The sequence below is a fragment of the Geospiza fortis genome, unplaced genomic scaffold (assembly GCF_000277835.1).
Source record: "Geospiza fortis unplaced genomic scaffold, GeoFor_1.0 scaffold381, whole genome shotgun sequence".
Lineage (NCBI taxonomy): Eukaryota > Metazoa > Chordata > Aves > Passeriformes > Thraupidae > Geospiza > Geospiza fortis.
In genome coordinates this window covers 1569931-1584634 of record NW_005054348.1, presented here as the reverse complement: position 1 = coordinate 1584634, position 14704 = coordinate 1569931, and the positions used below count along the sequence as shown (strand labels likewise).

The 14704-nt window shown below is 39.1% G+C and overlaps 1 protein-coding gene across 1 annotated transcript in view; it reads right to left on the bottom strand.

Annotated features, from left to right (window-relative positions):
• HEATR1 (HEAT repeat containing 1) overlaps nucleotides 1-14704 on the bottom strand; it is a 34434-nt gene that overhangs the window by 1498 nt on the left and 18232 nt on the right. Inside the window, exons 23-42 of the mRNA XM_031058771.1 lie at nucleotides 14316-14447; nucleotides 13804-13910; nucleotides 12610-12753; nucleotides 11779-11897; nucleotides 11391-11512; nucleotides 9806-9934; nucleotides 8347-8577; nucleotides 7543-7669; nucleotides 7076-7239; nucleotides 6450-6496; nucleotides 5663-5786; nucleotides 4745-4885; nucleotides 4248-4537; nucleotides 3342-3492; nucleotides 2672-2830; nucleotides 1868-2002; nucleotides 1506-1610; nucleotides 1244-1412; nucleotides 386-540; nucleotides 1-44 (exon numbers count right to left, since the gene is read on the bottom strand). The exon at nucleotides 1-44 is cut by the window's left edge and continues 109 nt beyond it. Of these exons, the coding sequence (XP_030914631.1) occupies nucleotides 1-44; nucleotides 386-540; nucleotides 1244-1412; nucleotides 1506-1610; nucleotides 1868-2002; nucleotides 2672-2830; nucleotides 3342-3492; nucleotides 4248-4537; nucleotides 4745-4885; nucleotides 5663-5786; nucleotides 6450-6496; nucleotides 7076-7239; nucleotides 7543-7669; nucleotides 8347-8577; nucleotides 9806-9934; nucleotides 11391-11512; nucleotides 11779-11897; nucleotides 12610-12753; nucleotides 13804-13910; nucleotides 14316-14447 (2795 nt within the window). The remainder of the gene's footprint in view (nucleotides 45-385; nucleotides 541-1243; nucleotides 1413-1505; nucleotides 1611-1867; nucleotides 2003-2671; nucleotides 2831-3341; nucleotides 3493-4247; nucleotides 4538-4744; nucleotides 4886-5662; nucleotides 5787-6449; nucleotides 6497-7075; nucleotides 7240-7542; nucleotides 7670-8346; nucleotides 8578-9805; nucleotides 9935-11390; nucleotides 11513-11778; nucleotides 11898-12609; nucleotides 12754-13803; nucleotides 13911-14315; nucleotides 14448-14704) is intronic.

Sequence of the window (14704 nt, the reverse complement as noted above, 5' to 3'; positions counted from 1 at the left end):
ACTCTTTCCTGGAGCTTCTCATCTCCTCCAAGCACATTTTCTAACTGTGGAAGTAAAACAGATCCAGGCTCAGATAAACCCAGCCAAAAATAATTCTAGCTTTGGCTTTCAGGTACTGAAGAATTAAGTCAAAGCTCATCAGTGGGAGTGCACTTCTGCAAGAGCTCAATAAACATGCATGAACCTTATAGAATGAAGACATTTAAAAAAAGGATACAAAAAGACAGTAATTCAAAGCCTTAGGCAAAGAAATCAATACTGTCTGTGGCCCAAAAATGATGAACTAATGCCCCCTTTTTTGTTAAGGGAGAGGACTGACATCTGATTTTTTTGTTAACTATGAAAAAAAATTAGTTATGAATTGTTTCTATGGATTTGTCAATACCTGATCGACCAGAGGCTGCATCAAGGTTTCTGCTCTTTCTTTACTCAAAAACTTCTGGGTGTCAAAGAGGAACAGCTTGTGCAGACAGTCCATGGTGAACTGCAACAGTAGACAGCTCTTTTCTGTGTTATTGTCTGAGTCAAAGAAAGCTTCATCTACACATGAGCCAAGGAGAAAAAAAAGTATTATCAATATGACATGAAAACACAAAACTTCCTACAAAACTGCAGGACAGAAACATTGCTAGTCTGTCAATCAGGCTAATGGATGTACTACATAGCAATTATGTACTCATCACTCAGAACAAGCGGATGTGATACATTATCTGGCTTTAAGCTACTGCCCCAGCAGGTCTGCTACTGATGGAAATAAAAGAGAATACCCACTGGCTACAGGAGAAGTGCTTGGCCATACCTGTGGATATGGAGAATTTCTTCAGGTCACTACAACTGGGACGGGCAAAATTTCCCACAGAAAATAATACCTATTTTTGCCCAAGAAAGCAGAGGAGTCTAGATACACCAGGCAGCATATAAGAGAAGTCAATGAATGAAAAAGAAAAAAGTAAAAAGAGAAACCCTCTTTCTACATAATTTCATACTCAGGGAACTCACTGGAGCTGACACAGAAAATTTTCATTTGGTCACAACATTATAATAGCAGCCCCATTCCATAGACGAAAAACGTCCTTTGGTTCCAATCAGAGAAAGATTTCTCATTTACCACAGGAAGAAAAAAGAGAGAAAAGAATTATGTGTGCTGTGAAATAAATCCTGTGAGACTAAAATTTCTGCAATTAAAATTAGCCTGTCAGCAATCAAGACTAAGTCTCTCTGTAGCCAGTAATTGACAACTTACCAGTTTTAGAAATGTTGACCTGGTTCAGTGTCTCAGCAAACGGCTTCACTAAGTGACCAGCAAAGAGGGTGAAGAGCCCCTTGAGCTTGTCTGCAATGCAGTCTGCTATTCGGTGGAATGTCAGCAGCCTGTCTCTTAGGGTAGTCTCTGTTTTGGACCAATCAAAGAGCTGAAAGTGAAAGGCAGATTAGCTGTTTCCTGTGTCTCTGCACTGGAAAACACAAACATGCTGATGCAGATGAATTATATTTAGACTTCTTACCTTGAAGAATAGGGGCCTGAAAGAAGCCTCAGAAAGTTTCATAACCATACTGATTAGACAGTCAATAATGTAAGCCTCTATCTTACCAACTTCCTCTAAATCATCCTAGAAAAATCAGAAAACATAATTCTAAGTTTGAAATGCAAGAATTTGAGCTTTCAAAGCACATTTTAATTTTATCTATTTCAGACTAAATACTTAACTACCATGTTTTCCACCATAAAACCAACGTGGAACAGAATATTGGATGCCCAGAATTTCAGAGCACATGTACAATGGAATCTACTAATCTTTTCTTAAACAAGTGATGCAATTGGCATGTAGAGAGGTGCAGCTGCTGCTCATCCTCCCAAGCAAGCTACCTCAGCATGCTCTGTTCGGAAGTCCAAGACTTTCATGAAAAATGCTGTCAGTTCAGGCTGATGGGAGATCAGGTGCTCCTTCTCCATACCAGTAATGTGCTCTTTCAAAATGTTCATAAGGGGACCCAGGCAGTTCTGCCAAAACAAAAGCAAAGCAATGCAAAGGCAACTGTGATATTGACAGTAACTGAAAAACATAACTAGGGAATTGGATTTATGTACTTCATGCATTTACTCAATTAAATACTGTCAATAAAATAAATAAGCTTTTTCCCTGTACTTTTGGGGGCTTAAGTTAGCAGGACTCCTGAAAAGCATTTTGTCTCTACCGTACTGGAGAAAATTCTCACTCACTCATGTTCCTAGCACATAAATAAAGTCCTTTATGAATGGGATGATCTCCCAAGCATGCATCATCTAACATGCAAAAGACATTAAACTGCTGGATCTCTTTCAAATCTACCTTTCCTGAATCACTGCAGCAGTACAAAAAACTCCAGAGATAATAATATAAAGACTAGGGCAGATTTGGCTGGGATGGAGTTAGTTCTCTTCAGAGCAGCTCACATGGTGCTGTGCTTTAGATCTGTGACCAAAGCAATGCTGATTACACAGCGGTGTTTTAGCCATTGCTGAACAGTGTTTGTGAGACTTCCTTTGTTTCTCACTCTTCAGCCGCAGTGAGCAGGCTGGTGATGGCCACAGTGCTGGGAGGGGACACAGCTGAACCAAATTTTGGCATGCTTGTTTCTTTGTTTCTTCTCCTTCTTTATCACAGTACTGAAGGATGAAAAAAGCCCTTACCTTGCGGGTATGCAGCACTTCACTGTAACACTTGGTGACCGCAGGCAGGAGTATTCGGGGAGCCAGCCTCGTCGCTAGGATGGATTTCAGTGCTGCTACACGGACACTGATCTGGGAAGTGGGACCAAACTCGGCCACAATCTTTTCCAAGCGGACAACCTGTGAGGAATTCCAACAAAAGTCAGGCCTACTTAGCAACTTAAGAATTATTTTATAGTAGTTGTCTGCTTCAAATGTCAGACAGGAATTTTGCTGTTTGCACCACTTGGAACACCTTACGTTAAGCTGTCTGCGTACAAAGCCTCACTGGCTTCAGAAGACAAACTCTGAAAAATGCCCATGTCAGCAGCAGAGGGTTAGAATGACTCCAACAAGAGTGTCAGATACACGTTTGAGGAGACTGAATTTTACAGAATGATTTTTTGTGATTCATCTTCCTTTTCAAAGAGGAAAAATACAACAATGTGAGGGAGGAGGAAGAGATGCTCTTAGGTTCCGTATCTGAGTTACCCACATAAGAAAGGGAGTAGAAGAGTAGTATGTTATGAGCTTTCACACAATTAGCACACCTACTTCAGTTTCAGAGAAAAAAGTAATCTCTGCAGTTTCTTCTGGGATCTGGGCAGGTCCTGTCCCCCCTTTATACACCTGTAGGAGTCACAGAGCTCACCTGCAACAAGCACTCCAAAAGATAAGGACTAAGGAAGTGTGGCAGTGTTTCTGCAACCTTTAGCAGAGCAGTGATGGCACTCAGCAGGTAAATCTCATTGGAGACCAGCTCTTTCTTACTTTTTAAAGTCTTCAAGAGTGCTGGCATCAGTCTGTGAATAACCAAACATAAGCAGAGAAAGGTGAAATAACTAACCATTTGGGGGTATGTTTCCAATCAAATACATCCATCTGTTAAGCCTGCAGGGACAACTTTCACAAGAATTTTTACATGTGTATTTGAGAAAGCTCAATATTCTGGGCTCACTGTCATATTTTATTTTGAAGCTAATGAAGGACATTAGATTTAAAATCACAGAATGATTGATCAGAAGAAATCTTTAAAGATCATCTAGATCAACAGCTTTTACTCTATCAGGTTACTCAAAGCCCTGTCTTTAGTTTAAAGATTTAATGACAATAAGAGACTTGTATTTGTAAAGAAATGAAACAGTTTTACAAGAAACAAGTTAGATACATGGATTCTTCTTGGATTGGGAGAATAAAATAATGTAGCATGAAGGGTTTTCAACTGTACTCATTCTCATGTTTTTAAATGCAATTTGTTCTACAGAAAAAATACCAGCTATGGTCTAATTTTTCTAAAGCCATAAAGGTTGTCTCTCTAGTGACAGCAGCAGACTCCATAAGGAACTCCACTGGTCATTATAAAAGTCTTGCAATGTTCCCCACTAGTTTCTTAGGTCTATGACCACAAAGCACCTTCAAGCACTAGAAATACTTTTAATCTTGTCTGCACAAAACACACACAGGGGCAGACTGCTTTCATCAGCATTCCTTCAGTAATGCACTTTGGTGTAACTAACTCCTGCTGCAGTTGGTTCTGTTAAGAAGAACCCCACAGTACCTTGGAAGCTGAGGTATTGCTTGGGCTTTCAGTGTACAGGTGACCTCAGCTATGCAGAGCAAAGCACTTCCCATCACATTTTTTTCCTCCTTCTCTGAAGAAATGAGATCAATGGCTGTTTTCAGAACAGGCACAAATGGCGCTGGATTTTCTGTGCCAAAACCTTTGCAGAGCAGCTTGAGGCTGAACAAAGCAGTCTGCCTGTTGATTGCTTGCTCCTCCTCTTCCTCGTTTCTTCTGCACTTGACAATGGCAATGAGCTCAGGAACCAGCTCTAAGAGCTGCAGGATCTGAGAGGACAGGAGAACACACACATCAGACATTCAGTGAGAAACTCAGGACCTGCAAGGTAGCTGTGGGCAGGCGGCCTTCGTGTCACTGCTCAAGAGCCCTTGCCAGGCTTGCCACTGGTACTTGCCATCTTTATATGGGGTCAAGCACTTGCACATGAATCTCTCTCTGGGTACTTTTGCTAAAGGATAACGCCTTTGCCTCACCTGGCTCTTCTGCCACTTGGTGCGCTGCTGCACCTTGTTGTTCAGGAGGTCCATGGCCTTGCGTCTCACCGACGGCAGCTGATTCATCATCAGCCCCCCAATTACAGGGATGAAGGTTTCTGTTGGCAGTAAGGCATTGACCTACAAGAAAACAAAAAAAACAATACCATAAATGCTTTTGCCTGCACTGTGACATGGCAGCCTCCTGATAAGACTCTCTTCAACTTCCCTCATGGGTTTCAGGATCAAAGAAGAGAGGACAAGCCAGCAATGCTGTATCTGAGGCATGCAAAACAACAAAGCAGGGTCCAGCTATTCTGCGTTCACTGGCTAAGCAGCCATTATCCACTAGCTCTGATATTTCCTCAGCAAGTCCTTTTGTCTACCCTTGTGAGCTCTATCCCTCTTTACCCAAAATAATTCTGCCAATGCCCTCTCCATGTACATCATGAAAACTGGAATATGCTTTACAGGTAAAAAAAAATTCCAACAAGATAGCCACTCAAATTCTACAAATACATTTCTAATCAGAAAAAATAGTAAGAGGAAAAGTGTAAGGATTTAATTTCATGTAGAAATATGCAACAGCATTAGATAAAAAATTTTATGAGTTAACAGTGAGAAATGCTGCCAAGAGCCATTTTTCTCCACCAGACATAGTGAAATGACTGCTTACAGCCAGTAGAACATTAAACTAAAGGAAACAAGCATTCCTGATTATTGTTCTGCTTGTCCTGAGAAGCTGTTAGCTGTAATTATTCAGGTTGTTAGCTGAGTTTAAACATTGATGTACCAGGCTGCAGACCATCCAATGAAATATAGTACTAATGCAACAAGAAACCCTATAAAGTTTATAATCATATTAACAAGCAAAAGCAGCAATGTGCCAGTGCTAACATGGGGGCTAGTGAGACTTACTTTATCCAGCATATCGTAGCACTTGCTAAGCAGAACCCTCCAAAATTTGGCCGTTGGCTTGTCCACATTTCCTTCCACTGAAGATGCCACAGTGTTTATGTACTGAAGAACTTCTTCTAACAGCCTAGACAGAAAGAAGTAACTTTCAGCAAGTAACAAGGAGGCTAAAGAAGTCCATTGTTATTACTGGAAAGCATAAAATCTTACAAGGCAACAAAAATACAAGGAAATGAAACAGAAAAATTTAAAAATGAGCATTCATGGAACACAGCATTTAAATAAATCTTACATGCTTTTTCTCTTGGAACAAACATATAAGTTAGGCCTCTGCAAAAGAAACCCTCAATTTCCCTAACACTGGCTTTTACAGCACAATGGCTACAACTGTGATCTTTGATTACACCAATACAGAGGCACCCATGAACAATGATTTACTTTTCTTTCCTACCAATGAACCAATATATTTTGCTAAAAATCTCAAATACCTTTAGTGATTCAGACATGAATAGCATGACAATTATGGCCAAGCATGTAAATAACCTCTATCAAAAATACAGAAAAAGAGTGGACATTGGGTAGAGCAGTCTTTCAGAAATAAAAAGTTTTACATTCCATTAAAAGAAAAAACATAAAACCAAGTAAATTGCACATGATAAATACTGCTTGTTGCAGAGGACATTTAAAACTATCATTAGAGTAAAAGATATTCTAATGGCACTACACTTAAAAGATATTCCTGGGCTGCAGTAAAAGCTAAAAATAGGAGTAGGGCATATTTAAAGCATACCTCTGTTCCAACTCCTGCAGCTCTTCGGGTTCTTCATATTCAACTATCTGGTTTAAAAAGCAAGAATGAAAATATGAAACTTTCCTCCCCTCATTAAACTAAAATGCCAGAATACACAAATTTGGCTTTTTTAAATCAAATGTCCACCAACATGGCAATTATGAGTCCCTACATTTGTACTTAAGCCATCATTCTAGAAGGAAATCTGAGACCCTTGGGCAATGCAGTCACATTAGCAAATGCAGTTCATGCTGGTGGATGATTTTCAGCTGAAAAATTGGGACTATCTTCTAGAGTCAGAGCCTGAAGTTCATAACATTTTGTCTTTTCAATTAACAACATGAATCTCATGCTGAATTTGGAGTTACACAGGCTGTGAGTGAAATCCCCATCTCCATAAAGTCAGTGGGAATACACTGGGACCAGAATTTCACTTGGTTACCTATGCATAAATAACATTACTGAAAGGTTTCAAAACTGTGCCAATAAAAGTGTCAGCACGATATACTGGACAGTGCCCCCCATTTGAATATAAAGTCAGACTAAAAAGTAAATTACACCTCAGCTATTACAAAATGGCACAGTCACTTACTGTGATCAGTCTAGAAGCAAACTGCCATTATTACCTTTTTCACAAAACTCTGAGAGGACAGAAGTTGTGACATGAAGGAGACTGACAAGAATTTGAAATGCCGGAGTTGTTTGTCGGAGTGAGATTCCACATTAAAGAGCTGCCCCTCCTGATTTTTCAGCTTTGTCTTACATGTTAACTTTTTTGTCCCAGGATCATCTGCTGAAGACATTGACAAAACAAATTTGCATTTGTTTGCAAAAATACAAGATATTTCATTTCTGATCACAGAAACAAAGTAAAATTACAGTTGTTCAAAGCCCCATCCAGCCTGGCCCTGAACGCTGACAGGGATGGGGCACCCACCACCTCTCTGAGACACTTGTTCCAGTGCTTCACCACTCTCAAAGTTTCTTCCTTATATCTAGTCTGAATCTATCCCCTTTTAGTTTAAAACCACAACCCCTTGTCTCTTCTATTAGGAAGGTTTATATGCATTTTCTGTCTCTGTTTTGTGGTTACCTTCTTTATTCTCTGGCAGCTCTGTCAGATACTGGATTATCTTCATCACGCTCTGGAACTGAGAACGTACATTAAATTCACAGCAGATGGAAATCCAAAATTCAGTGTCTGCTTCCAGAACAGCATCCTGTTAATGGTTCAGACAAAAAAAAGAAATATTTCAAGGATTAAGAAAGAATATTTCTACCAATACTAATAAAAATACTCGAAAACACCTCAGTGAGCTTGTGAAAATGCCATGCTGAGCTGGACACTTCCAGGATTAACACTACTGGTAAAAGCAGCAAGCCCTTGGAGAGAACAAAGCTCCAGAGGCTAAAGAGAGAGATCAAACTGCTGCAGCAAAGACTATCTTCTCACCAGTGTTCCTTTAATAATTCTTTCTGTTTCCCCCATAAACTAAGCTTTCACCTAATCTCAGGGCCTGCCTACACAAAAACTTATTAGGGTTTCATCTTAGTCTGTAGAGAAAGACCAGTATCATGTTTCACAAATGCAACTGAAGGAAAAAAACCCAACTTCATTACTATTAAAGCGCTACATAATTAGATTATCAGCTCTTCAGATTAAGGATTGCTGTACAATATGATCTGATCTGTTGTTCAGGCCCCAAGACGTAACACTATTGAATATGCAGTACATGTCACAGCCAACATCACCATCAGGTTCTGCTGTAGCAGAAATCCAGAGCTCACTACCTTTTCCAGCATGACCTGGGGCTTATTAGGAACCTTCCTAAAGGCAAGACTGTGAAGAAAAGAGATCAGGCTCTCAGGTAGAAAGCTGACCCCTCAGTCTGCTAACCTTGTCTGTGCTTGGCGTCGTTGTCACAGTTTTGGTCACGTACTGCTCGAAGAGCAGCACCAGGAGAACCCAGAGGAATTTGTCTCCTCCCACCGTAGTGATCAGCTGGGACAGGATGGGCAGGCGCCGGTGCTCCGGCACGTGGGGCAGGGCATCCACAAACACACGAATGATCTTGATCACCACCTCCTCCACGCTTCCTGAGGACTCTGACAAGTCACTGTCTTCAGCCTGGGCACAAACACAGCAGCTCAGACAGGTTACTGCAGGTGGGTACAAGGCCTTTCTTGCAACTTCAGAAAATAAGAGAAACCACTAAGTGCCAGACAACAGCACTGCCAAATGCATAACCTCAAGGGAAACCTAAGTGTTCCCAAGTAAAATTTGTAATCATACAGCTCCTTTGCAGTGTTAAAGGAAGATGCTTCAAATAAAATTTTAAAAAGGAAGAAAAAAAAAGAACAAAAAAGAGAAAAACTCTACTTGGCATCAGCTGAAACAAACAAGACATTATCAAGAGAAAGCAAAGCCACATCCTTCAGAAAACTTTGAGTTAGTGTCTTAGATTCAAGGGCCTAGGAAAAATAATATACATGGGCTACATGGCCTCAAGTAACATTAGTTTCTTCCCACATGAAATAATCGTGTGCAACAAATAATTTGTCACAGAAACTTGTGTGAGCTGCTAGGATAGGTTTTAAAGAAAAAAATTAAAGAAATCAATTTCTCTCTCTTTTTATATAACAGAGAACTATAACTGATGAGGATATATAAGGATGAAAATGTGTACACATACAATTAAATATAGTCTGGGAAATCCTCAGCCCATTATCGAAAACATTTTTTTCCTCAATTCATTTTTACATGACATAATACACCATGTTTCATGTTTAAATCTAAATATGATCAAGAATCGAGATTTCTTAGGTGCAAGTGAAATCTGACCGAAGAAAATGTTGATTTGAAAAACAAGGATCTATTTTTGTTTTGGTTTCTAGCCATTTATCTAAGAGGTCCAAGCAAAATCAAGAAAAGCCCCAGAAACACCAGCAGGAAGAATAAAAGCACTTCCACTTCTTTGAGACCACATCTACTATTCCTATGACTATGACATATTATAGGACTAATACCCAGATTCTTCCTTCCAATGGTTCCTCTACTGAACTTGCCTGCTATTTTTATGACAAAAAGCTTGAACTTAAAGTATGTTTCAGGACCTCTCAACGTATAGTTGTGGTAATTTTGGCTAAACCATTTATAAAGTGCAGAAACTCAAGACTGCACTTGAAGAAGCAGCAGTCTGATGAACTTGGTCAGAGACAGAGGAGTCTGAATTACATTATATTACAAACAATTTAATGTCTATAAAAATAATCCTAGAGTAGGTGACAACTTATTCTACCACCAATATTCTAAATAAAGTTAATTAATAATCTTTCCATTAAGCAGACAAATGTACCTGTATAAGAGCAGGAATAACCATCTGCACTGTCTTGTTAATTACTTGGAAAGTGTAGGTATCATCCAGACGCAGGACATTTGCTCCCATGAATGTAAAAATGGGCATAATGTTGTGAAGAACTTTATCCTGGAAAAGAAGAGATTAATTAGTTCATGCTGCTGTGCATATTGTACTTTGAGGCATTTCTCATTCCTACAAATGACATTGGATTCCTATTAAAAAACCCCAAAAAATCAAAAGAGAATCATTATTATCTTTCAAAATCTCCCTAAATGAGTTTTAAATGCACATTGTCCCTTAATGCTACTTACTGTGTGACTGGTAGATTTCTAAACATTATTTAGAAACCAAGACACACGTCTGAGCAACTAATTAGAGAGTGGAAATTGAGAGTTTAGTGTGATAAAACACCTTGTTATCCTTCCACTCAGTGCCAGGTGAACACAAGTAAAACCAGCTATGAGGAAATCTGCAGAAGCACAAAATGTGGTTGTGGCACAGATTCCAGTGATTTTTCCACCCACTTTTTTTGTATCTGTAAAACATCTGCATTATCCACAATCATACAGTGTAAACTAACCATACTAATTTCAGTTTTTGGCTTTTTGGGGCCTAGACTGTAATCATAGTAACCAATTTTAAGAAGGCTGGATTAGAGGTGTCACCTAGCTCAAAAATTAGTTTCCTAGATTTTGCCAGGACTTAGAGCAATAAATTATGGGCATATTTTTCATTTACTTTTAGTGATTGGAATAAGTGCTTTAGATTTTAAAAGTGAGATTAAATGAATACAAAATGTTTCCTTCTATTCTGACCTTGAAAATTTTTTAAGAGCCAATATTAATGTAAAACAAATGCCTAGTTCTCTAGCAGGTGATGGCAGTAAGATGGAAACAAAAACCCCAAACAATAAAACTACAAAATCCTCCAAAAATTTATCAACAATATCACAGTTTTATCTTTAGGAAAACAAGCTACCTTTCCAAACTTGTGGAGAAAATATTGAAGTAAATATAAAGATACAAGCTGAGTTTGATACACCTGGATACATTTTGCTGGTTTAGAGTTTCAAAGCAAAAGAATCTTAGAACAGTGTACAGTCAAATTTCAGTCCATACAAGAAAAGGCCTGTTTCTTGGTCAATTAAAATCAGAACAACCCAATTCTATTATCAATTACAATTTCATTTTTCAGTGTTGTACAAGATAGGAACTTGTAAGAATGCATGTGCTAACAGGTCAGCATCCTTTTTATATAAAAGAGCAGGAGGAAGAAGAAAAAGGCACAAGAACTGTGACCAGAGTGGAAAGGTCAGGCAGGGCTGGTGTCAGAAAGCTGCTTCCATTTCTACTGCACTCCACTGCAAGCCACAAATGGCTGGTGACCAAAGCATCAAGACAGAGGTTTGTTTTCAGCTAAAATGAAACAGAAAGCCCTAAAAGAGCAGGGACCCTGTCCATTTTGCCTCTGGCTCCTTTTCAGGAAGTTTTTCCCTGCAGAAGAGATCTCTATGTTCTTCACTCTACCCAATATTTGGAAACCAAAGAGAAGAGCCAACACATGAATCCCAGGTGTTACTTACGGGAAATATTCCAGCAACAGCACCAAGGAGCAGCAGAGCATGGTGGTGTGTCTGGGGCATTTTAGAAATCCTGATGCACTGAACTATCAGTTCCACATTGAATTTTTCTTTGTCCAGGATATCTGCAGGTAAAAATACCCACTGATTAACACCTTAATGGTCAGCCATGTAGGAGTAAACAGTACACTCAAGCACTGTTTTCAGTGTGCAAACCATATCTAATGCATCTACAAAAAACGATTAGGAAGGCAAACTTGTATACCCTCATAGAGAAATCTCTCTCTCCTCAACAAAACAGTGTAGACTGAGGAAGAAAACCAAGTTGAGACCAATGTTTTAATGCTGAGCTGTGAGAGAATTACCCAGAGATGAGTCTGGTGATTTTTACCTGCTGGGACCTTGCTACCATCTGATGACAATTTCTGACAGATGTTTAGCAGGCAGCTAAGGATCAGCTGCTTTGTATATTCCATATTTTCTTCTTTTGATGCTGCGCGTTCCAGACACCTATACATTCATGGAAAAAAGAGACGGAAAAATAAGTGACCAAACTGCCTATTAAGACACAAATAAGAAACTGCCATTTTAATTCTACATAAATTCTAAATGGAGGCTTCCAAAAAGTCTTTGCCGAAAGTTTATTCTTTTTTGTTTTCAAATGCATCAACTGGTCTAACAAAAGACACTTATCAAAGAACTGCCAAAAACTTACATATAACCTGGACTAGAATTGCTAGTCCATGTACAAGCAAGTCATAAGAAAGACAAACACCCAATCTATATAAATTTATCCTAAGTGCCTGGATGTAGGGCTGGCAGGAAAAAAAATAATTTCCTTAGGTTACACTGGACTAAGACTGTTCCACAATGTATTGGGAGGAATTTTAAAGCTTAGAGAATTATAACAGCTCTGCTGAAGACACGAGTCCTGCCAATTATCCCAGTTTTAGGACAGGTGCCATCCTTGGCAATCCCAAGCCCTCTACCCAATGAAGTTTTCACACAAGAGAAGCTAAGCATCAGGTAAAAATCTTACTGTTTCCAAGAGAAAAAATTGTAACTTCCCTTTCCCCTCCTCCTCCTGACTGGCCTAAATGAAGTTCAGTTGGAAAAGGCAAGCTAAGCTACAAGACATGGCAACAAAGCACAGACCCAGTAGCCCGTATTTTCAAGTTTAGGGTGTCTGTTGCACCAGAGAGGGGTCCAGGCTCTGTTTTACCTGCTCAGAAGGTTGAAAAGTGCAGGTACCAATGCCTGCGGATGCCGAAGCTTCTTCTTATGCTGCAGTAACTCCAGAATAAGCATCACCCGCTGCCAGCTAGAGTGCCTTGTTTCTGGTGCCAATTCTGCACCTTGAGGCTTTCTAAAAAGACAGGAGAAACAATCATGGATTGTCAAAGCAAATGCTACAGTGCTTCAGGAGACACACACACACATCCCCAAGTAAAAAAAGACAATTTTTCTTTCACATAGTATTGCATGTCCTTTACTGCTCTCCCTGGAGGGGTGGCACTGTGTGGGCTTTTGATTGAAGCAGCAACACATTTTAAACAAACAACAAAAAATTTCAGACCGAACTCGAAAAAACAAGTATTTCTTGGAAACGCTTCTGGAAGTGGGGAGGAAAAAAAATTCTGCTGCCAGGTAACTGTCCAAATGGTGATCTGCTTGCCATCCAGGAAACTTGCTTCTCTGGAAATACTAGTGGTTAACACACTGACTATGTAGGCAATGGCGGGGGGGGTGTATGAGTATGTCTGTTTGTGAACTGTGACAGGTACAGTTTACAGATGGGTCAATCTAATAGGTGATAATTATTCAAAATGGTCAAGTGAAGGAAAATTAGAAAAGCTATTGCAGGTCAAATCAGGAAAATTAACTCAATATCCTGTTTCAATGAGGCTGAAAGAATATTTAAAGAGAGTAAGTACAGTGAACAAAACAGCTCCTCATGAGAATGGAGAGAAGAAACAGGACAAAGATTTAAAAATTAGTGATTATATTACCACCTTACTGGAAACAAAATACTGTTTTTCAGTCAACTAATGAATATTTTGATGAACATCTGTTAGGTTTCAGCCCAGTGTATGTAATTTGTCCATGCATCTATATTTTAAACTAACCTTACCATTAACAAAAATGAATCTTGTTCAACTGTGTAATGATTCTATAACAGCAACTGTCAACATTAAATATACTGGATTTTTAAATATATTTTGACTGTATTTCCATGAGCTCTCAAACAGCGACAAGAGTTGGTTTCCCCATGCCAAAAGTAGCTTGGATTTATTTTACTGTGAAAAGAAGAAATGCTTGCTTGCATTTTCAGTGCAAACTATGCAATGTATTAAGACAATACACTTGGTGTTTTCAAACTGCACGGATAATACTTGTGGGTTTCTAGTTACTTTACCTCTGTTGCTGCATTTTCTGTCTTCTAGTCTGTTGAACAGTGGCCAGACTTTTGGTTTTCTCAGGAGGCTCCAGTTCTTGGACAATCTGCTCAGCACACACTGTGATCTGAAACAAAACAGTAACAATGCAAGCACCAATGAACAATCTGTCACATCACATATCTGTGCCCTGCCTTTTTTAAAACACATCCCCTTTCATGCACATATGGGTATATAATCCACATATTCCTGTCACATTCCCAGAAAACGAAAATCAGTGCGGCAGAAAAGAAGTGACTTCTGCTGCATTCATTCACTTAGTGTAGGTAAGTGACTGATAGGTGGCTATTAAAGAAGCACCCTTTAAAAGCAGTCATTTAACAAAATTTTCATGCTATTAACACTATTCTTTGACAAAAAGCTTCCCATTCCTTTCCCACTATAAATGATATAAACAACAAGTGTTACTGAATGTAGATGACAAAATCATGCTGCAATGGGTCTAAACATATTTCTGGAGGTTGTCACTTACCCCTTTAAACACACTGCTGATTGTCTGGGCACAAAGTGGGTTCTTACAGTCTAAGAGTAAGTCAAACAATACTTTTAGTAGCTTCTGTTGCACCATCCCATCTGATACAGCTGCAAAGAATGGCTTAGTAATCTACAATAGTGAAAAAAAAAGATGCAGAGAGGTTTACTTTAAGAGGGTAACAAAATTGCAAGGTGTTGAATTAATATATGTTGGATTCTGTATGACACACCCCATCATGCAGTACTGCAAAAAACTGCATATTAACTACATACTTGTATATATCCAGGAATGGATATATACAAAAAAGATGTAGATCACAGACACATGAAATATCCAAGAGACAAACTGATTTCTGAAATTTTTCGCACAACTGACTGGTGTAGGGA